The sequence below is a fragment of the Polypterus senegalus genome, chromosome 3 (assembly GCF_016835505.1).
Source record: "Polypterus senegalus isolate Bchr_013 chromosome 3, ASM1683550v1, whole genome shotgun sequence".
NCBI classification, from domain to species: domain Eukaryota; kingdom Metazoa; phylum Chordata; class Cladistia; order Polypteriformes; family Polypteridae; genus Polypterus; species Polypterus senegalus.
This window is the reverse complement of record NC_053156.1, coordinates 213,403,431-213,426,272: the sequence shown is the minus strand read 5'-3', so window position 1 is coordinate 213,426,272 and position 22,842 is coordinate 213,403,431. Positions and strand designations below refer to the sequence as shown.

The following is a 22,842-nucleotide window of genomic DNA, read 5'->3' as shown; positions in this document are numbered from 1 at the left end:
CATGTATGTATGTGGTATCTGAGTAGGACCTACTATATTCTAAAAGATTAAACTACACATAATAACAGTTATATTTGGAATGTTACCTATGACTGGCTATGGAAATGGGAAGGATATCTGTAATTATATTGCTATAGCTGCCCTGACTCCTTGTGCCAAATGCTAAGAGCACACTGGAAACCATTAAAAGGGATTGTGAGAAATTGAGATCCCTTATCATCTTTCAGGAAGGAGCCAGAAGTGCAAAAGCATAGGCACACCTAGGAGTATTTTCAGATGTAACAGGGTGGCAACTTTAGTAATCTAGACTTATATAAGAGTGTTGTACTGGACGAAGATGCAGCCATACATTAGTAGGGTGGGGGGAATCTTAACAGGGCAAAAAAGCTTCTGTTTTGTGACTAGGAGGGCAATTAGCTGCTACAACACAGAACAAATTCCCAGAACAAGTCAAATGGTGCAGTGTGCTATGTTGGTGGATAGAGATGGAGTGTAATAGCCCAGGTATCTATAAAAGCAGAGGGCTGGGAGAGAGCTCAGACTGATAATGTGACATGGAAACATGCAGCTCGTAGTTTAGAACTTGCCCCCTTGACCTCTATATCTCCTTCCATATCTTATAGCTTCTGTGTACCCAGAAAGTCTCCAGTGTACAATTTCTGGGGAGCACTTACCCGCAGCACCACATGGCGACTTCCTGGACTGAGGCACCAACCCAACCCATTAAGGTCAAGTAGTGGGTCTCTGCCTTTTATGTCACAAAACCCCAATATTAAATAAATAAGGGTCTAGAGAACCAGACTGACTAAGGCCACTCACTTATTTTGAAAGATAACTTTGGGGATCACTTTATGAATGAAAAGTGACTGGTGATGGACATAGAATATTTTGTTACTTTTTGGGTATCTGCTTCATTAAATCAGACTCATAAATCTGTTCACCTGGCTTGAGCATTAGGAATTTGTAGATAAAAGATGCACTGCAATTTTAAATTTTAAATTGGATCTGTTTATGATCACCTTCAGCAGTCACAATGCCATGGCAGGGATCTCAAACTCCAATCCTGGAGAGCCGCAGTGGCTGCAGGTTTTCATTCTAACCCTTTTCTTAATTAGTGCACTGTTTTTGCTGCTAATTAAATTCTATTGCATTTTAAATGACTTGTTTTTTTAAGATTTGTTCCCTGGAATTTCTTCATTGCTCCTCTGAATTGCTCCATTTCTTTCCTTAAACAGAATGAAATGTAAAATGAGTGAGCCAACAGAAGACCCAACTAAGTCAGGGCCTCAAACTCCAACCAGTTTCACTCCAACCAATTGCTTAATGAGGCTCTGATTCTTGCTGTTAATTAAACCCGTTCTTTAATTCCATGGCTTGTTGCCGTTTGTGCAATAGTATATATTTCTGAAATTGTTGATTTTCTCTTTTCTAAGAACACTGTGGAAATGTTTTGGGGACCTGAGCAGACCTCCACCCTTTTTATTTTCAGATATTGAATGACTGTCACAGTTTGCTGGTCATGTTTCTGTTCATTTTGTATCTTGTTATTGTTTGGCTGCTAATTAAGGAAAACGAAACAATTAAGGAATCTGAATCTTCAACAGCAAGTCAAATAAAATTAACTCAAAAGAAGTGAATTAGCAAAAACAGCTCAATAATTAAAAAAGAGTTAAAATGAAAACCTGCAGCCACTGTGGCCCTCTGGGACTGGAGTTTGAGATCCATGGTCTATGGGCAAAAATAACCATTCTTCTAGGTTTTCTAAAAAGCATGTAAAGTATCAAAATTTTTAAGAAGGGAATGCAATTTAAAATTTTGTTGTGATACTTAATATTTATTTATTACTAATGACACTAAAGAGTAATATTACCAACAAACCCCTGGATATTCTTGGCTATTTAATTATCCGTTTGATCATACTTCTAGACAACTGCAATACCCAGACTGTGAGCTCATTTAGGATTCAGTGATAATGTCCAGGCATTGAGAACATCAGGAGACATCATCCTGACAAGACTGCTAGGACCCTTCTAAGCCTATATATAAATAATATTTAGGCTCCGCAGAAGGCTGTTACACTACCTAAAGATCCACCCTGAGTTAGTAGAATGTTTCATTAATGGCACCCCAACGTGTGTCTAGCTGACATAACAACCCACCCCCTCCCCTTCAAACTGGATAAAGAATAGCAGATGCCTTAGGGAAATGATGCTAGCAGATGGCTTGAAGTCCCTCGATAATTGAGATTCAGCAAAATTGCACAAAGGTTCTGTTTTGGGGAAGGTTATGATGTTAATGTGGACAGAAAAGCAAGAAGCAGTAATGACACAGCCTAAAGCAATAAATATATGTTTAGATTGTATTCCATTCAATTTACTGCTACAATATAAAACAAGAAGTGTAGTGCAGTGACTAAGGCACTGGACCTTAAACTATAAGGTTGCTGGTTTAATTTCTGCCTCGGATGCAATGTGTGACCCTTAGCAAGTCACTTTACCCACCTGTGCAGCAAGTGTAACATTGTACACAAACAATTTTACTCTGTCCTGACCTAGACTACGCTGACTTGGATAAAAGTGTCAGACAAATATGTAATTTTAATAATAGATCATCACAGCTAAAGGCTTTGCAAGCCACAGCAAGGACAAAAATGATACCTTATCTTGTGTTTTAACTGATTAAAGCATTTCAATAATGACATAATGAAAAAAGTATTCTTCACTTTAATTGATAAATAGAGGTGAGTGTCAGCATCATAAGGAGGAAAAAAAATATTGTACATTCAAATTATACTTTGTACTAACCGTGTTACCTTTCTGAGAAAGGTTGAAATCTAAGTAATTAATATAGTCCTCAGCACTAATGTTTGCCATTTAGTGGAATGGGTTTTGTAACGCATGTAGTAATAAAAAGCATTGCCTTTGCCATTCCAACAGATGGCACATCACAAACATTTAAAGTAGTAAAATGCATTGCATTTGTTATTCCAACAAATGGTACATCAAGAACATTAGTTCTTTTATTTTAATACAGTACCTAATGGCATATAACAGAGACATAGCAACTTGATGGACACAAAGAGACACAGACACGTGTCCTTTAATTAAGGTGTATTGGCAACATATAAAGTAGAAAATAAGTTGGATACCCAAAAACGAACCTTTTGGAACACAAAACCTGAACTGCCTGAATAGAATAACTTCCATTAGATTCCTGCTTGTGCTGAAAATTATTTAATTCAACTAAGAGCATTACCTTTACAGTCATTACTACTACATTTGCCAAGTCTGTGCAGTAGCCATTAGTATTAAAATCTGTGCTTAAATCTAAAAATATAATGATCCCTCCTGCATGGGAGGAATTAGAATATCATTTACAATATGAGTTAAGCCTGACCATGGGCAAAAGCCACACTGAATTTTCTTCAAAGATGTTCTGTTATTAAGATATGATCTGAGTTGTGAAACTACCATGTTCTCTAAAATTTTAGAACTAAAGAATAAATAAAAAACTGATCTATAATTCTTTTTGAAAATTTGAATGTAAATCTGATTTCTTTAATAGAGGTCTAAAAAGATTAGTACTTCAAAAGAAATGGTGACAACATCATTCAGTAAAGATGTAGTAACTACTATATGTCCAGTACTGGCTATGCAACTACTGCAAAGGATTTTTTCAACAAACTAATTGGTATGAGGTCTGAAGAGTAGACTTATGTTTAATTTTAGAATTCAGATGTGATACATTCTGTTCTGTCATTAATCGAAATTCATTAATATGGTATGTGCAAGAAGTGACAGTGTGTGGTAGAACTGGGAATTTGACTGCTGAATATATAACCTTATGTTACCTAAAAAAATCAGAAAGTTATCACTGACAATATTAGATTTGTAATGTTGGTTTTTATTGTCAATAAAACTTGAAGTATGTTCACATCTATTAATATTGAGCAGTAATGAAAGCATTCCCTGCAGGTTTTATGTAAGTGCATTGAGCATGAGAAAGGTTCTATATAAATAAAATGTATTATTATTATTATGTCATTCTATTAGATAGATAGATAGATAGATAGATAGATAGATAGATAGATAGATAGATAGATAGATAGATAGATAGATAGATAGATAGATAGATAGATAGATAGATAGATAGATAGATAGATAGATGAAAGATAGATAGATAGATAGATAGATAGATAGATAGATAGATAGATAGATAGATAGATAGATAGATAGATTTGTTGGTGCCCTTATAGATCATTGAAAATGTTATGCATGCTTACCGAAAAGTGATTACATAAAAACCTATAGTCCTGTGTATACCTGTATATTCTGCTAAATAATTTGTTAGTTAAAGCTACTCAATGCTAGTGTGTCACAGAAAGGATGTGCGGCATTGTTCATAATGGCACTCAGTTTTGTCTTCATTCTCTCCTCCACTACTACCTCCAGGGGGTCAAGAGTGCATCCCATAACTGAACCTGCCTTCTTAATTAGCTTGTTGATCCAGTGGGTCTCTCTAGAAGCACACATACTACAGCATATTGGATATGTCAATGACCATTATGAAGTAGAATGTGTACAGTGAAGGATACCACTACCCATATTAAAGGATCACAGTCTCCTAAGAAAAGCAAGTTTGGTCTGCCCTTTCATCCATTTTTTAGTTTTGAAAAACTCCCGTGTTTCCTTAGTAGTATGTTTGTGATCATTATCTTTTTTTAAGGATACAATGCTGTCCATTGAGTTTGATGGCATTTACTGGAACTTCAGCAGATTAGATGCTTCTGTACACCTCAGAATTCATTGTCCATTATCAATGAAGATTTTTGTGCCAGTACCTGATGCAGCCACACATGCCCTAACCAATAACAACCCAGCAACTTATTCACAGATGCTGTGATATGGTTTGGATCTTGGGCAGTTTGTTATCGTCTCCACACTTTGCTCTTGCCATCACTCTGATACAGATAATAAATCTTTGTCTTATCTGTGCACAAGACCTTTTTATAGAATTTTGCAGCGTCTTTTAAGTCTTGCAAACTATCTGCATCTTGAAATTTGGCCTCTGTATTTCTGTTCATGCAGTCTTCTGCACATAGTAGTCTCTGACATATACACATGTGCCTCTTGAATACTGTTTCTGATCTGTCCAACAGGCACTTGGGACTTTTTCTTTACCATAGTAAGGTCTTCCTTGGCCTAGCAGTCCCTGTGCGATTACTGAGCTCACCAGTGCATTCTTTCTTCTTAATGATATTCCAGACAGTTGATTTAGGTAATGCTAAGGTTCTACCAATGCTCCTAATGGTTTTACTCTTGTTTTTCAGCCTTATAATGACTTCTTTGACTTTCACTATCCCAGCTCTTGTCTTCGTGTTGAACAATGGCAATTATACACTCCAAAGTGTGGAAACAAGCCTACATATTTTATTCCTGTACCAATGAAGCCATGAAATACACCTGAGGAATCACAAACACTTATGATACCAATTGTCCTAAAAATAATGATGCTCTGAAATGGAGGAACTAAGTATAAAAAGTATTGTCATTTCTACATGGTGTGAAATGAAATTCTGCAATTTGCAAAAAAATTTATCTTTGTCCCAAACATTATGGAGGGCAAAATAACTTGCACCAAGCCTAGACCATCTATTTTACTAAACCTTTGATCACTTTAAATTATTAAATGGAGTACACTGAATATTAACTTTATTTGGCAATCAAGACATTTAATTTACATTTTTTATTTGTAAGTACTGTCCCTAAAAATGGTCTATTTATTCATTATTATAATAGTTTTGGTAGTAAGGTTGTATTTAAGGTGAAAATATCAGATATGAGTGGTCCTGACTGTTATATCAAAAAGGTGAAATTTTCTTAAGGGTGCATATACTTTTCGAACCCATTATTATATAAATATAATATTTTGGACTACAATTGGAGCAGTACAAAAAACAGAAAAAGACTACATCAACCAAAAGGCATCAAAACACAAGTGAGTGCATCATTCAAGCATCTAGTTTAAATAGTGAAGGTCACAAAGGGCCTGGTATACCAAAAGCTGGCTAAATATCAAATGTATGTGAAATCATAATGGGTCTGTAATCATTACAGTTGAGGACATTTGGGTCTGTTAAGAGGTGAAAGGTTGAGATACTTGGAGCAATTAACTGCTGTACCTACTGGCCAAATAACAAAGATGGACAGAATGGCCTCCTTTCAGCAGAAAACATTTTAATATTCCAATCAAAAAGCTGTTATCTACTCATTATAACACACATGCAATAATAGTGATCCTCAAGTCTCTGTGATTATGATGATACTTGAAAAACATGAGCAGCGCACTTATGTGGCAATGTTAATTTCAGAGAGCAGTACACTCAAATAGCAAAGTGATTGATAAAAACCAAAGTCTGTGTTCTTAAAGCTTTCTCATTTGCCCTTCATCTGCAGCATGCAATAATGCAATAAGCTTTATTGTGACATCCATTCCCTCGACTATACAGACTGACTTAGGGTTACATTTCAAATCATTACAGTACAACCTTTCTTTTGGTTGTAAAATCACATGGAGATAAATTTCAGCTTAGATGATTATTGAAATGAAGTTTAAATGAATACAAATAGTTGCAGTTAGGTCAACCCCTAAATATTACTTGATTACACAGAATATCATCAACTGCATAATAATAAACACAGTCAGTTCAATGGGGTAGTTTTTTATGTATTTCTCTGTACTCCACTACCTAATAATATAGAAAGTGTGCTTTGTGACTCAATAATCGTTTGCATACATGTCACGATGGGCTCTTATTTTTAGATTTTTTTGTTGGTCTACTTGTGGCCCAGCTATTCTAGGTCTTGAGCTCTGTGACCGTGGATGACTTTAAATTTTATCTGTTATAACCAACCGTCAAACCATCAGAGGTTTATTTTCTCTAAGGATGCTTCTCTCTGGAAATTTTGTTATCCTCTTCTCCATCTTCAACTGGCCATAGTTCAATGATAAAAGTAATAGACAGACATTGTTAGGTTCCATGTATGTTAATCAGTTTGGAACTGCTTTATCTTCCTATGTGTTTAAACAAATCTGTGTCTTTATGTGTATGGTTCAAATAAATAATAATCTGTCAAGTTTGTAATTGCATTTACCTGTAAACATTTTACAGTACTCTCACTGTACTGTAAAGGGCTCGAATAGTGACAGTTCCATGTCTGACCAGTGGGTGGCGAAGTGCACTGTGTTTTTCTCTCAGTCCTCCGTAAACCATTCACATGAAATTCCACAGGGTTCCGGTGCCCGTGATGATGTCACTTCTGGTGGCCATGATGTCACTTCCTGTCCTGCCACCCGTGCTGACATCACTTCCTGCCCAGACCTTTAAAGCTGTCATCTTTGCTACATGTCTTCAGTTCTGTTTTGGACATTGAATTAGACACAACTTCTCCTCTGGCGTACTCGCTGTCACAAGAATGGACAGGAGACATAAAAAAGGTTTGGGGCAGCCACTCGTGTATTATGCCATGGCTGCAAAAGGGTTAATTTTTGGAGGCATTGTGTCCGGTTCAATGTCTGTTGTGATGTGAGATTTTGCATATAACTTGATAAATATTTTGTGTGTCTTTATTTGTAATTTAGGCAAAGCAATGTAATTTTGTGTTACTTTAATGAGAAGCATTCATGTTTACCCCCCTCCCCCTTTACAACTGATTCTCTTTGTAATTTTACAACTGAGTTGGGGGGATGCGTCTTAAACCAGTTTGGTCAGTGTTTCTCTGCTAAAGTCTTTCAAACCCCACAAGAAAGCCAAACTTTAGCTCAACAAATGGTTTTGGGGGGATGGCAGGTGTTAAGATGTTCTATTTCCCCATTGGTCTGAGGTATGGCTGTTTGGAATTGGCTTGTCTCAGAGGCCTTTAAGTACTATGACACCCTATTGGCTCTAGGGGTTAGACAGAACATCTATAAATTTACTTGCTTAACCTCACATTCTCTCTTACTAACCTCTGATGATGAAGAAGTATCTCTCTTACTAACATCTGATGAAGAAGACAACACAATGAAGAGCACAGCTCAGCAGCCATATTGAGACAGGCTTGCGGCCTGTTCTGAAGAAAGCTGAGCACCAATGATGCCTTAACTAGAGACATTTTAAATGACTAAAAAGTCTGTGTACCGCCTGAAACTACACATTACCATTTAATCAGGTTGTATGGTTGCCAATATTCAAATGTACTTTGCATATTGTTATTATTTATGAATATTATCAATAATACATTATTTTATGTGTAACTTAACTCCTGTTTGTCTTTACTATACCTAATTGCCTGAGGTTATAGATATAGAAGGGAAGGTGGGGAGAAGTTATATACTATAATACCTTATTAGCAGTGGAAAGTCTGTGAGATTAGGCATTCTGACAAAGGCTACTTATTAATAATACAATAGGGGAAAGTAGAGCAATATATTACTCTACCAAGATAAAACAATGTCCAAAACAGAACTGATCACATGAGGCAAAGATGGCAGCTTTAAAGGTCTGGACAGGAAGTGACATCACCATGGGCAGCAGAACAGGAAACTTTTTTATGTCTCCTGTCCATTCTTATGACAAGTACCAAGAGCCTGCACTCATTTGCCTTTATTTGAATAGCAAAGGCTTTTATTCAAAGCAACTTGCAAAGGAGGTCAACATACTGTAGGTCAAGTAAACATGAGTCTGAGGTACTATTTGGGAACAAGTGTTACAGGACAAGGTTACAAATTTGATCAGCACAAGCGAAGAACTCTGAAAGAAATGCAAAGTAGTTACAGATGCTTGGTTTCAAAAGCCTAACAGTTGATAGAAGTTAAATATAAATTCACCAAACAGGAGAGTCCAAGTGCTTCTTAAACACATTGATGGAATCAGAATTTTAAATGGAGTCGTGCAGCTCTTTTCACCAGCTAGGAGCTATACATGAAGAGTTTGGTTTGAATTTTGATGCCACTTTGAGGTGGTATCAATAGATGCCATTCTAAAGCAGACCTGAGTGGATGAGGAGCATAAGACCTCACAAACATCTCCATATATACACAGTAGGTGCCTACCTGTTGATTACTCTGTGAGCAAGCATCAAGAATTTGAAATTAAAACCTACCACTACAGGGAGCCAATGAAGTGACTCTGAAAGAGTCCCCTGTTTGAACACAAGATGTGCTGCCAGCATTTTGAATCATCATCAGCAGCTTGGCTACACATATCAGTACTCCAGCTGGTAGAGAGTTGTAGTGGTCCACACCAGACAAGACCAAAGCCTGGATCAGCAGTTGTGCTTCATACTCTGTCATATGCGGTCTGAGCTTGCAAATGTTGTATAGAGTGAATGCACAAGACCGAGAGACCATTGTGACAGGGACAGTGAAGAACAGCTGGTCATTGATCACCACCCCAAAGTTGTGGACAGACCTGCCAGATATTAATGATAATGAGCTGAGCTGAGCAGAGTTTGGGTGCTGAATAGACATACAGGCTGAAATAACAAGACGTTCCATCTTAGCCTGGTTGTGCTGGAGATGGTGTTACTTTATTCAGGTGAGACATGCATGGTTCTCTGGAGAGAACTACAGGTACAGCTGCATATCATTGGCATAGTCCTCATAAGAAATACCATGGGGCATAATGATAGGGCCTAGGGAGGAGGGGTAAAGTGAGTAAAGGAGAGGGCCCAGAACCGGTCCTTACAGCACCCTTATGTTTGCCTGGCACACCCTTGACATCTCTACTCTCCATGACACACAATAAGATCTGCCCAAGATGTAGGACTCAAACCACCTGAGGGCAGTCCCAGTGATACCAGGGTGGTGTTGAAGGCAGGGGAAGATCTAGCAGAATGAAATGATACAGTATAACCAGAAGCATGTCTTGGAAAATAGAGGTTTCACTCAACTTAAATAATGAAAAACTACTTTAAAAATACTAATGTAGCCCTTCTTTATGTGCCTGTTCCTTTATTACGTGCAAGGAGCATAAAAAGTACTGCAACTAAACAGAGACAGGAATGGAATAAAGTAATAAGCGACACTTAAACTCAGAACTTTTACTTTGAAAATACAATAATGATTTAATAAACAATATAAAATGACCCATATGCAATACAGGACAAAAAAATGAGAAAGACAATGCAATAGTTATTATTTATACATAAAAAAAATAAAAATGAGTTAGGGCTATGAAAGGAAGAGTGTCCCTAATGACAAAGGGAATAAAGAAAGCTCTAGCATTACAAATTGCACCAAAATGAAGCAAAAAAGAAACTGACAATCGGTTCTATACACTGAACATGACAGTTCAGAAAACCAGGCTTAGAAAGAAAAGGGTGCCCTTCTTACTAAGTTTTCACTCCCACTGTATCCAGTATTGGGATGAATGGGAGCTCACAGCATAGCACCTGTGTTAAATGAACAATTTTAAGGGTTACTTTAACACTAGTAGAGTAAATGCAACATTGGCGGCTTTGCTGTGCTAGCAGATACTAGCACCAGACAGAAGGCAGCTCTGGGTGGAAGGCCATTTAATTGCAGGGCATAAGCTTAAGGGCAGGTCATAGTGACCAATTCAACGGACAGGTTGTATATGGATTGAGAGAGCAGAACAGAACCTTGGAATGTATACAGACTGAAATCACATAGGTCCTTTTGGCATTCAGCATAATGCAGAATAAAACATAACTTAACAATGAATTACATCATTTCGTCTAGGGAAGCGAAGATGTCCTATAGCTAAAGACTGACAAAACAGAATTACTTTACAGGCTAGTAAGACTTTTTAAAAAGGTTTCTTCTATTAAGGAAATTATCTTTTTTATGACTATCATAGTTTGTTGAAGATCTGATAATATACTATATAAAGTATATGGCTAACATTGATTTGTAATACGCTAATTGTTCCAAGTGTCACTAGGAAGCTGCAACATTCCCATCGCAGACGCAATTACGCAAAAGAACAAGTGGAGGTATTAAAAACAAATTTACCACAGAGGCCCGTTAAAAAGATGGCAGCGCTTCTTAAAATAAATGAGGGATTCATTTTGAAAATGTGCAATTGTAGTGGTAACCAATTTGAAACCGATAAAAACTGGAATTCTGTATTGAACGTATGCTATATTCACCGCAGGCATTAAATAGCAAAAGCAGAGCGCGCTGCTTTATTTCTTTCGTACATTCTTTAAGCCGTATTGTGCTTGTCTCGGCTCATAACTGGTGATTTGCTGGTAAGCGAGCCTTGCCTCTGCTAGTGGTCGGAGAGCAGGTGCTCTGGCAGTCTGAGGAGATGAGACGAGATGCCTCCCCTCCTGCAGGATGGAGCCGCCTGCCTGACTGACTGATCGCGCCGCCGGAGCGATGATTTTTAGTCACTTTCAGCAATGACAGCGGACGGAGTAGCGGAACCCGCCAGGCATCAGCAAACGCAGCCATCGGGCCAAGAAGTCAGGAAAGATAGCTGGTTTTAAAACAAAAGGCAGCCGAAGTAGGGGGTGATAGTGTGCGCCAGTTATCGAGAGCGGCGGCGCCCTGAAACGCGATGGATTTTCTTCAAGACTGCGATGACTGAGGTTGCTGCTGCATGGTGCCGCATTGCCTGGCCGCTCCACGGCAGAAGAGTGTAATGCTTCTTTTGGCGAATCCAGTCTATAGGTCTTCAGGGGGGGGGGGGGGCTTGGAACTGTGCATGTAAAGGGATGATAAAGCCTGTGTGATTGCGTTGCAGCTAGGCTACAATCGGCCGAGTGGATTTTAATATAAAACCGATAAACAAAGGTTTTTCGTAGAAAATAAATCTGCGCTCTGCACATCACACGCCCTTTTACTACAGCCAGTCCAGTGGACGCTGACTCGGAAAGGATTTTTTTAAGAAGTCTAGCTTGTGGAGGACCACTGTCCAGAAACGAGCATCGCTCAGACTTGGGAGCTACCGAATGCTCAACAAACCTGAAGGCACCTGATCTGCTCGTCTGCTTGGATTTTATTCAAGGTTGCTGGACAAGGTGTTCTCTCGGTGACATAGACAATGACTCACTTGCAAGCAGGTTTGTCCCCCGAAACCCTGGAGAAAGCCAAGGTGGAGCTGAAGGAGAACCCCGATACTTTACATCAGGACATCCAGGAGGTGAGGGACATGATCATCACCCGTCCGGACATTGGCTTTCTGAGGACAGACGACGCTTTTATCCTGCGATTCCTCCGAGCGAGGAAGTTTAACCATTTCGAGGCATTTAGGTTGCTAGCTCAGTACTTCGAGTACCGACAACAAAACCTGGATATGTTTAAAAACCTCAAAGCCACCGACCCGGGCATCAAGCAGGCGCTGAAAGACGGCTTCCCAGGGGTGCTCTCTAACCTGGACCACTACGGCAGGAGGATCCTTGTGCTCTTTGCTGCCAACTGGGACCAAAGCAGGTAGCTGGCCAATTTCATTTTTGTTCATGATACTCATGGTGAAATGGGCTTAGAGGGATGTAAGGCAGGCAGGAAGTAGATTGATAATAAGTGATACCTCATTCAATCCAGATCCAATATAGGCGTCACACGAGGCGCTGTCCTTTCAGGACCACACCAGGTTCTCGAGTAGTAGGGAGACGGAGAAAGAAACAAGTGGGAATCGCCTAGGTCGTCATTTATCGTTTCATTTCAATGTTCTTTGGAAACTTTACTACTCATCGTATTTTCTTTACTTAGAGCCACCAAATAATACTTTCTGAGCACATATGTTTCGAAGGAGTGCATCGATGTTGTTTAGAGTGCAGTTAGGAAAAGTTTAAAGGAATGTTTATAAAGGCCGTTTTTTAGATACACGGATGTAAAAGCAAGGAGGAACACAGGTAACTGTTAGCGAGAATTGTATGTCTTTTAAGCAATAATTAGAGTCCAGCCAGCTGGGGATCACCCATTCTTTGGAAAACATCTCCTTAATCCAGTTCAAGGTCGCTGGGGGGCCGGGGCTTATCTCTGCATCATTCACCACAAGGCTGGAAACCAAACCTGGGCGAGACTGTAGTCCATTACAGGGCACTCTCATGCACATGTTCACACTCGACAGGTGACCAAAGGTTATCAATGTCTTTGGGATGATCATGATACCACTGTGTTGATGCACAGAAGATTTATCTTTTTTTTTCTTACACCAAGCAGTCACATCACCTGCACTTCAGAACAGGTGATCCACCTGAAGCTATGCATGTTTGGGCCCTGTCAGTACTTGGATAGGGAACCAACCAGGAAGGCTTGGGTTGCTGCCGAGAGAGGCATTGGTGAGGCCATGGGGGATATGCACTTACCCTGTGGTCTGTGTGCAGATGGCAATGCCCCCAGTGTAGTGAAGGGGACAATGTGCTGTTAAAATTGGCACCATCCTTCTGATGAAGGATAAAACTGAGGTTCTGACTCTCTGTGGGCACCTTCTGGAAAAGAGTAAGGTGTTTCCTGATGTTTTGCTTAACTGCCCACCACAGAACGGTCATTCTGGCACCTCTCATTATCACCTGTTCCTTACTGGCTAACTACTGTATCTCTCTCACCCCTTCACCACCCAATAGCTAATGTGTGGTGAGTATACTGGCACAAAATGGCTACTGTTGTAATGCAACACATTTGTGGTGGTTGATGTAGCTCCCCACTGCCTATGTATAGTACTTTGAGTAAGCTAGACAATTGCTATATAAATGCAATTATCATTATCTGTTCTCATTGTCTCTAAGCTGTTTTCCAGAGATGTCTACTGTATTTAGATAGATAGATAGATAGATAGATAGATAGATAGATAGATAGATAGATAGATAGATAGATAGATAGATAGATAGATAGATAGATAGATAGATACTTTATTAATCCCAAGGGGAAATTCACATAATCCAGCAGCAGTATCTGTTTGTTTTTGTTCCAACTAAGTTCTTAATTAGAATCCAGTTCTTATTTTATGCTAGGCTTTCTTTAAGTAAGCATCATAGATCCAGAAAACTAAAAATTATCCAACCTACGGTGTTTTCTTTTTCAGGCAAACATATTTGTTCGAATGCAGTGTGGTAGTGCACTAGCTGTCACCTCACAAATCCAAGAATCTGAATTTATTTGCCAGGCCAGTGGGTATACTGTTTGCAGTAGGTCTTCCTCTTGGTCACATATTGAAGATGTGCCTGTTAGGATCATTTAATCTCTCCGCTGCAGACGTGTGTTTGGATTAGACCGGCATCCTTCCCACAGCAGCTTCCTGCCTTATGCCACATGCTGCAGATATGGGCTCCAGCTGCTTGCAGCACAACTGTGGAAAAGAATGTTTAGCAAATGGAAGGTTATTTTTTACACAGGTGCATTTAGTTTTTTATTTACCTGATTTTCACTTGTGAGTTTGTTGTTAAAAAGTTGCTCTTTTAATGGTTTATATATGCAGTAAGGATTGGAGAAATACCATTCTATCATAAAGAGGACTGGTTTATCAAGTCCTATTCACATTTACTAAATATCCACACCCAAATAAATAAGAAAAGAGCACATTCAAGCAAATGAAAACACTAGCATGAGCCTAAAATGAATAAATGTATTGCAAAAATACAATTTAAATACTGAAGTCGAAAACAGATCAATCTGTTTCAAATAAATATTATAGCCTTGGTTGTCCAGATAGACAGAGATGTTGGAATTAAAAATTTAAGCCAATTTTGTACTATAATATGCATTTGAGGAGCTCCCAGTTTGTTATTACAGAAATAATATGCATTCATTAATTTTCTGAAAACACATTTTAAATTAGTGACCATTCTGGTTGTCATCCATTATTGAAGCTGTTTATTCCAGTTGGTGGGATTATCAGGCTTACCTTGGCAACATAAAGTAAAAAGCTGGAAACCAGCCCTGTATGGGGTGTCAGTCCATCACTGGAAGCAATTGCTCACCCACCAATTCCTACTCTTTAATAAACTACTTTTCAGTTATGCCTACCCTGAATTGTTTTCTACTTTATATTACATTCTTATCAACTAAAACACTGTTCTTATAAATTTTACGTCATCTAGATGGGTCCACAAAACTCCAAAAACTTTAACCTTCCCTGCATCTCTGGGATGGCGGTCTGATCACTGTCAAGCTGGGACAACCATCCGTTAAGCAGGGTGGGGGTGGTTTGACACAGATAGCCATCTTCACGCTTCTTTAGAACCAATACAGCATTCACCATAACACACTGGTTTGTAGTCCCAACCCTTAGGGACCCCTATAGCTACAGGCATTTGTTCCAGCCTCTTTCAAAATCAGTGAGTCATTTTATCTCTAATTGATCTCTTTGTTTAATTAGCTGGTCCCTTCTTCCCTTATTCTACATTTAGAAATGAGCAGTAGTAGTGAGATTTGCATTCAGAGAAAATTTAGAAATATTAACTCTCTTTTCTCAGTTTTTACTAATTTGCATTTCTCCCCTAATTGTATCCTAATAATTACAAATAGCACTGAATGAAGTAAACACCAGGACAAAATGACAAAAGAGAATGAAGTCTATCCCAGCAGCATTTGGTGCAAGGTAGGAACAACATTGCAAAAATGCATATGCAAAAACTAGACAAAAACCTTTAAATGGGAATATTTTGGTTTTATTTAGCAAAAAAAAAAAAAAAAACAATGTGCCAATGAGGTAAGCACAATTTACTTGACAATATTTCTAGCTAAATAATTGTAAATGTACATTTTATGAGTCAATAAATCTTACAATAAGGAAAACAAGATTTAATGTCATGATATAAAACCATTTTTTGCAGTGTAATTCTGTGGAGCGTGCCAGTCCACTAAAGGCCCACAAACACCCTCTAGACCAGGGGTCCACAAGCAGTGGCTGCAGGTTTTCATTCCAACCCTTTTCTTAACTAGTTCACTGTTTTTGTTACTAATTAACTTCTTTTGAATTCATTTTAATTGACTTGTTTTTTAAGATTTGTTTCCCTGAATTTCTTAATTTCTTTCCTTAAATGGCACCCAAACAGAAATGAAATGTGAAGTGAGTTAGCCAGCAGAAGACCAACTAAGTCAGGGCCTAAAACTCCAACCAGTTGCTTAATTAGGCTCTGATTCTCGTTGTTAATTAAACCCGTTCTTTAATTCCATGCCTTGTTGCTGCTCTCATTGTGAAATAGCAGACATTTCTCAAAAAAAACCAAATTCAACATTAAAACCTTTCATATAAGCTTTAAAAGCTCACCATGTTCCTTCCTCTAGTTGCAGTGGTCATTACAAATCAGATGTCAATAATTATTTCAGTGGGTCAAAGTTTTTCCAAATTTTCTGTTGTTTAAATGGTGTAATCTGGAAGTGATCAGCCTGTTAGGCTATGCTGTCATGAACGATTTTGTATTCCTGTCTTGAACATCAATAGCTTAGCTGCATATTATGTGTATTCGCTACAAGAGCATGTTAGCATGAGTATATACATATACTGTATAGGGTGGTCCAGATCTAATTATGCAATTTTCATTACGCTATAACTTATTAAGTTTATTATATAGAAAAATCACCCAAAAAATCCCGGACCATCGAGAAGTGTGCGAACTGACGACATGAAGAATCGTCTTCGTGCAGAACTGGAATTGTCCCCACATAAATCAATCTGGATGTGCATAATTAGATCTGGACCACCCTGTACATATAGTACACAACTATATACTGAGACAAATCTGAGGGACACAGGGGCAAATTGCTGGGGCACCAATTCAGTGAAAGCCTATTTAAAACGTGGCAAAAAAAGAAACACTGCACAGGGTTAATGCATGGAGCTGTGGATAGGGGTGATGCTGTAAGTGTCAGGGCTCCCTCTTGGGGTACTGTTGGCCTTACTTCAGCCTTTCTGTATGTGTGTGTGTGTATATATATATATATATATATATATATATATATATATATATATATATATATATATATATATATATATATACAGTATACATAGAAATACATAGAAATAGAACAAAGAGTTTTCTGATTCACATTTTATGGTAAGTTCCTCCACTTTGGATTTTGTCTGCTGTGGCATTTGAGACGGCCTTGAAATAGACTTTTCTGTTACATCTGAAGTGGACCGTGAAAATGTACATCTTTTTTTTTGGTGTCATGGGTATATTATATTGTGTTACATGGTATTACTTATGGAATATGCACCACAGTGAGATGAAATTACCTTATTTACACTACGTCGGAAAGCGAACAAATCATAGACATATATAGATAGACGCTGCATTCACTGTGTTGCCCAGTCGACACGATATGTCAGCGTGTCCACCCTATTGCGAGTGGCAAAAGTGCCATTTAAACTAATACAGGTGGACGTGGAAACTGGGTTTTCTGATGAAAAAACAATAACTTTTAAAACAGTATTGTTTACATACAACAGATTTTGGTGAATCGTTTAAATGTAATTATTTATATCCATTTATACACGAATAATGGCAATTATTAAATAATGCTAATAATAATAATTATTATTATTATAATTATTAAATAATTCCTCCCATATACAGTAAGTGACATTTTTCAGACTGCCTTCTTCCATCTCCAAAACATTTCTAGACTTTGTCCTGTTCTTACGCAACACAGTACTGAAGTATTGGTTAATGCCTGTGTCACCTCACGTATAGATAATTTACAAATGTTGTTTAATTTTATTGTAAGGTGACCTTGAGTGCTAAAATTATAAAATGGGATTTTCTAATGTCGAAATATAACCAAAACAATTGTTCAGCCTCACCTATGAAATGTAATCCCCCGGGATCTGGTTTGGAGCGTACAGAGGTTTGTACAATCCCAAGCAGCACATGCGTGAGGCATCTTTATCCATTACTTCACTCCACAGCAGTGCCACTCGCAATGTGGTGGCGACGTTGACGTACAATGGTGCCGGTCATGCGGCGTTTAGTAATTCTATGTCTATGGTCGGCCTTCTCATACTTAGACACTTCCGCCATCTCTTAGCAATTTAAAGAAACATGGGTAGAGAGCGACGCACAGAGACCAAAGCTGCTGCTAGATGGTGCCGCGGTGAACTTCTGTTGCAACGTGCGGCCATCTTAAGCTCGGAGACGTGTGCCGAACCTGGTGTTGGTGAAAAGGTGCCCTGCAGTTCACCATGAACATTGTTTCGGGCCAAACATACCCTATGACCTTCTCCTGGTCACAAAGGAGCCCCATGCCCAGTTTGGTGGTGAGCAGACGCCCGGTGCAGATTTATATGGGGGACAAACAAACATACATACACACATACATCGACTCTGCTTTATATATTAGATATACAGTATACAGCATACACACTACCATAGTGAAAACACCCGTTTTTAATGGTACAATACTAAGTCATGCATTTATAAAATTATGCCTTACATCCCTTTTTATTTGTGCTTCTTGTTGCCTTCCTTTGTCGGACATTCCAGCCTTGTTGTGGACACCAGACATTATGATGCATGGACCTACACCACATGTTTTTTTATCTTATGCCGGCCACTTGCCTTTATTCATCGAACATTCCTGCTGTTCTTGTTAATGTTGAATGTTACTTTGCCTAGGCATGGAAACCAGATGCTAGACACTTGACACCCAACATTGTATTGCCCAAATAGCTGTGCTGTCCATCTAAGATGGGTTGAAATCTAAGTAATTTACATAGACTTTGGCATTAACCTTTGCAGTGCACCATGCAATGCACATGTCTCTGTTATATGCCATTTGGTACGGGATTTGTAAACGCAGTGTTATTGTTTGTGATGTGACATCTTTTGGAAAAACAAATGTGATTTTATTAGTAAAAATGTTTGTTATGCCCCATCTTTTGGAATGACAGAGACATAGCAACTAGACGGACACACAGACAGACACACAAGTGTTTATTCTTTTGTTAAGGCGGATATACAGTATATGGAGGTATATAAATTTAAAAGGCATACCTCACTTGTACTGGCAAAATATATAATATACACACTAGTGGCCAAAAGTTTGGGATTACCCATAAATGTTCATGTTTTTGATAGAACGTGATTTTTTTTTTATCAAGGTACCATTAAACTGATTTAAAAATGTAGCCAAGACAGTATTGATGTTGCTGGCTATTACTGCTTGAAATTACTGTTTTTTTATTAGTGACATATGACTACAAAGTCACATTTTCAGCAGTTATTCCTTCAGTTTCCTAATGGTGAGCACTTTTATTTAATTCTAAAATAATCATTTTTTAAATGCTAATTGGTTATTAGAGAAACCTTTGTAATTGTGTTAGAACAGCCAAAACATGTTATTCTGCTCATATAAAGCAAGCCAGTTGTTTTTCCATGGGTTGCAATGTACTGGCATTACTAAAGTGCAACTGGTCAAATGGGTTCCGTGTTTAAAGACTAAAAAAACAAAACAGTTTTCTTTAAAAAAAAGTCAACCTTTCACTGTTCTGTGAAATGATGGTTTTCTATGTGGCGGATTGCTAAGAAGCTGAAGATTTCATGCAAAGGTATCTATTACAGTCTGAAAAACTGAATGTAACCAGGAAAGAAAAAGAAGGGAAAGGCTAAGAAGTAAAGCTGCACAAGAGGATAGGTAATGATAATGATAATAATAATAATACATTTTATTTATATAGCACCTTTTCCATGCTCCAGTTACTTCACAGAGTCTCAACAAGACCAGCGGGGTCTATGCAACATTGAATACAAATATTTTCTGCATAGAACACTAAAACAGATAAATACAGAATGTACAAAGCATTAAATAGAATAAAAGGCAATAAACCAGAGTAAAATGATAAATTCAATTCTACAAGAAAAGCCTGAACAAATAACATCATTTGTGATATAATACACATACACTAATTATCCCAAGCATCTGCACAGATAGGCAAACTGAAAGAAGGGGCAGATTATCAGGTTAAGTTCAAAGCCTTCCTGAACAGAATTAAATGAGTCAGCTGATCTAATTAATTTAAGGAGGTGATTCCAAAGTCTGGGTGCTATACAGCTAAAGGCCCTGTCACCCACAGAGTACAGGTTAGTGTGGGGCACAACAAGACTGCCAAAATCCGAGGACCTTAGTGAGCGAACAGGAGCATAATGATGTAGTCTGGTGCAAGGCCATTTAAAGCTTTGTAGGTTAATAATAGAATTTTAATGGAATTGAGAACCCGGTGGAAGAAACTGGCACGCATGGACAGTGACATCTTCTTCTTATGTTGTTACTTGTCCTAGTGTGTATATAAATGCAGGGAACTCATGTTTCTATATTACATCTTGCCTGAAGAAGGGGCCTGAGTTGCCTCAAAAGCTTGCGTATTGTAATCTTTTTAGTTAACCAATAAAAGGTGTCATTTTGCTTGACTTGTCATTACATTCATAATGGCTAACATGGTCCAACACCCTAGTACTAAATTCAATCTAGTAAGACAAAGGGAGCCAGTGAAGGTGAAACAGGATGGATATTATGTGCTTGCTGTTGCTGGTTTGTGGATACAGGGTACTTGTCATAATATTCTATTCCAGTCATCCACTATCTAATGTCTGTATTCTTTTACACATTTTAACCTTTTTTTTATTTGTCAGTTTCAGATATGGTTTTAACTCTGAAACTGTGCCTCAAAGGCTAACGTCCCAGAGTTGTTTTTTCTCTCTTGCAGATGACTCTGTTATTTGGCATGTATTTAAAGAAGCAACCAACTGAGAACCTGTAAGGCATTTGTTTCTCAAACTGCAGACTTTGATGTCCTTATCTTCTTGAGCAGTTGTGCATCTGAGCCTTTAGGTTCTTTTTCTATTCTGATTAAATTTCATTTGCCTTCTATCAAGAGAGTAGTGGCTACCTTTGCATGAAATCTTCAATTTCTTGACAGTCTGTCGCATGGAACCACCTTTATTTCAGAAAACAAAATGTTTCCTGAGAAAGCTGTCTTTTTTTAGTTCACTTCTGAACCGAGAATTCGATTTTAAGAATGCTTTTGCATCCCAAGAAAAGATACATTTGCTTGCTTTATTGAATTATTATTTAAACATGATTATTTGCGGATGAGGTAAAATAATTCCCCTTTAGGACAGAAGAGTAGTGGCTGTAGATAAAGGGGCTTTGCAGTCATATGTGAATTATAAATTATAAGTCAATAAGTTTAAACAATAATAGCCATTTGCACTATCATTAATGTCTTGGCTACATTTTTGTTTAACGGTACCTTGATAAAAACAAGTATCAATTTCTATCAAAAGCTTAAACATTTCTGGGTGCTTCCAAACATATGACCACTATTGCATGTTGTAACTAATGTGGAAACGGAATCTCATTCCAGTTTGCTTTGACATTTTGCAATGAGCCAGGAAAGGTAAGTAATATTTTTTCAGATAGTCTGCATTCAGTGTAATGGAGCTACAGTATATAGGCTCATATCTATACATTAATTAATGCCTTTTATATAAACTGCTCAAAAAATTAAAAGGAACACTTTGAAAACACATCAGTGGGGAAAAAATCCTGTTGGCTGTCTCTACTGATATGGACTGGGTAATGTGTTAGGAACAAAAAGATGCCACATCATTTGATGGAAATGAAAATTACAAACCTACAGAGGGCTTAATTCAAACACACTTCGAAAATCAAAGTGAAAAAATGATGCAGCAGGCTAGTCCATTTTGCCAAAATTTCATTGCAGAAATTCAAAATCTTACTCAGTAGTTTGTATGGTTCCTGCGTGCTTATATGCATGCCTGACAATGTTGTGTGTGTGGGGGGTGTCATGTTCCTAACGAGATGACAAATGCTGTCCTGGGGGATCTCCTCCCAGATCTGGACCAGAGCATCACTGAGTTCCTGGACAGTCTGAAGTGCAACCTGGCTGTGTCGGATGGACCAAAACATAATGTCCCATAGGTGTTCTATTGGATATAGGTCAGGCGGGCGTGGGGGCCAGTCAATGGTATCAATTTCTTCATCCTCATGGAACTGCCTGCATACTCTCGCCACATGAGGCCGGGCATTGTTGTGCACCAGGAGAAACCTAGGACCCACTGCACTAGCATAGGGTCTGACAATGGGTCCAAGGATTTCATCATGATACCTAATGGCAGTCAAGGTGCCGTTGTCTAGCCTGTAGAGGTCTGTGCATCCCTCCATGGATATGCCTCCCCAGATTATCACTGACCCACCAACAAACCGGTCATGCTGAATGATGTTACAGTCAGCATAATGTTCTCCATGGCTTCTCCAGACCCTTTCCTGTCTGTCACATGTGCTCAAGGTGAACCTGCTCTTATCTGTGAAAAGCACAGGGCACCAGTGGTGGACTTGGCAATTCTGGTATTCTATGGCAAATGCCAATCGAGCTCCATGGTGCCGGGCAGTGAGCACAGGGCACACTAGAGTATGTTGGGCCCTCAGGCCACCCTCATGAAGTCTGTTTCTAATTGTATGGTCAGAGACATTTATACCAGTGGCCTACTGGAGGTCATTTTGTAGGGCTCTGGCAGTGCTCATGCTGTTCCTCCTTGCCCAAAGGAGCAGATACCTTTCCTGCTGATGGATTAAAGACCTTCTACAGCCCTGTCCAGCTCTCCTAGAGTAACTGCCTGTCTCCTGGAATCTCCTCCATGCCCTTCAGACTGTGCTTGGAGACAGAGTAAACCTTCTAGCAATGGCACGTATTGATGTGCCATCCTGGAGAAGTTGGACTACCTGTGCAACCTCTGTAGGGTCCAGGTATTGCCTTATGCTATTAGTAGTGACACCAACCATAGCCAAATGCAAAACTAGTGAAGAAACAGTCAGAAAAGATGAGGAGGGAAAAATGTCAGTGGCCTCCACCTGTTAAACCGTTCCTGT

The 22,842-nt window shown here is 38.6% G+C and overlaps 1 protein-coding gene across 1 annotated transcript in view; it reads left to right on the top strand.

The window, feature by feature from the left end:
• Window positions 1–10,983: 10,983 nt before the first annotated feature.
• clvs2 (clavesin 2) overlaps window positions 10,984–22,842 on the top strand; it is a 155,347-nt gene continuing 143,488 nt past the window's right edge. Inside the window, exon 1 of the mRNA XM_039748408.1 lies at window positions 10,984–12,441. Coding sequence (XP_039604342.1) covers window positions 12,053–12,441 — 389 coding nt within the window. The 5' untranslated portion in view covers window positions 10,984–12,052. The remainder of the gene's footprint in view (window positions 12,442–22,842) is intronic.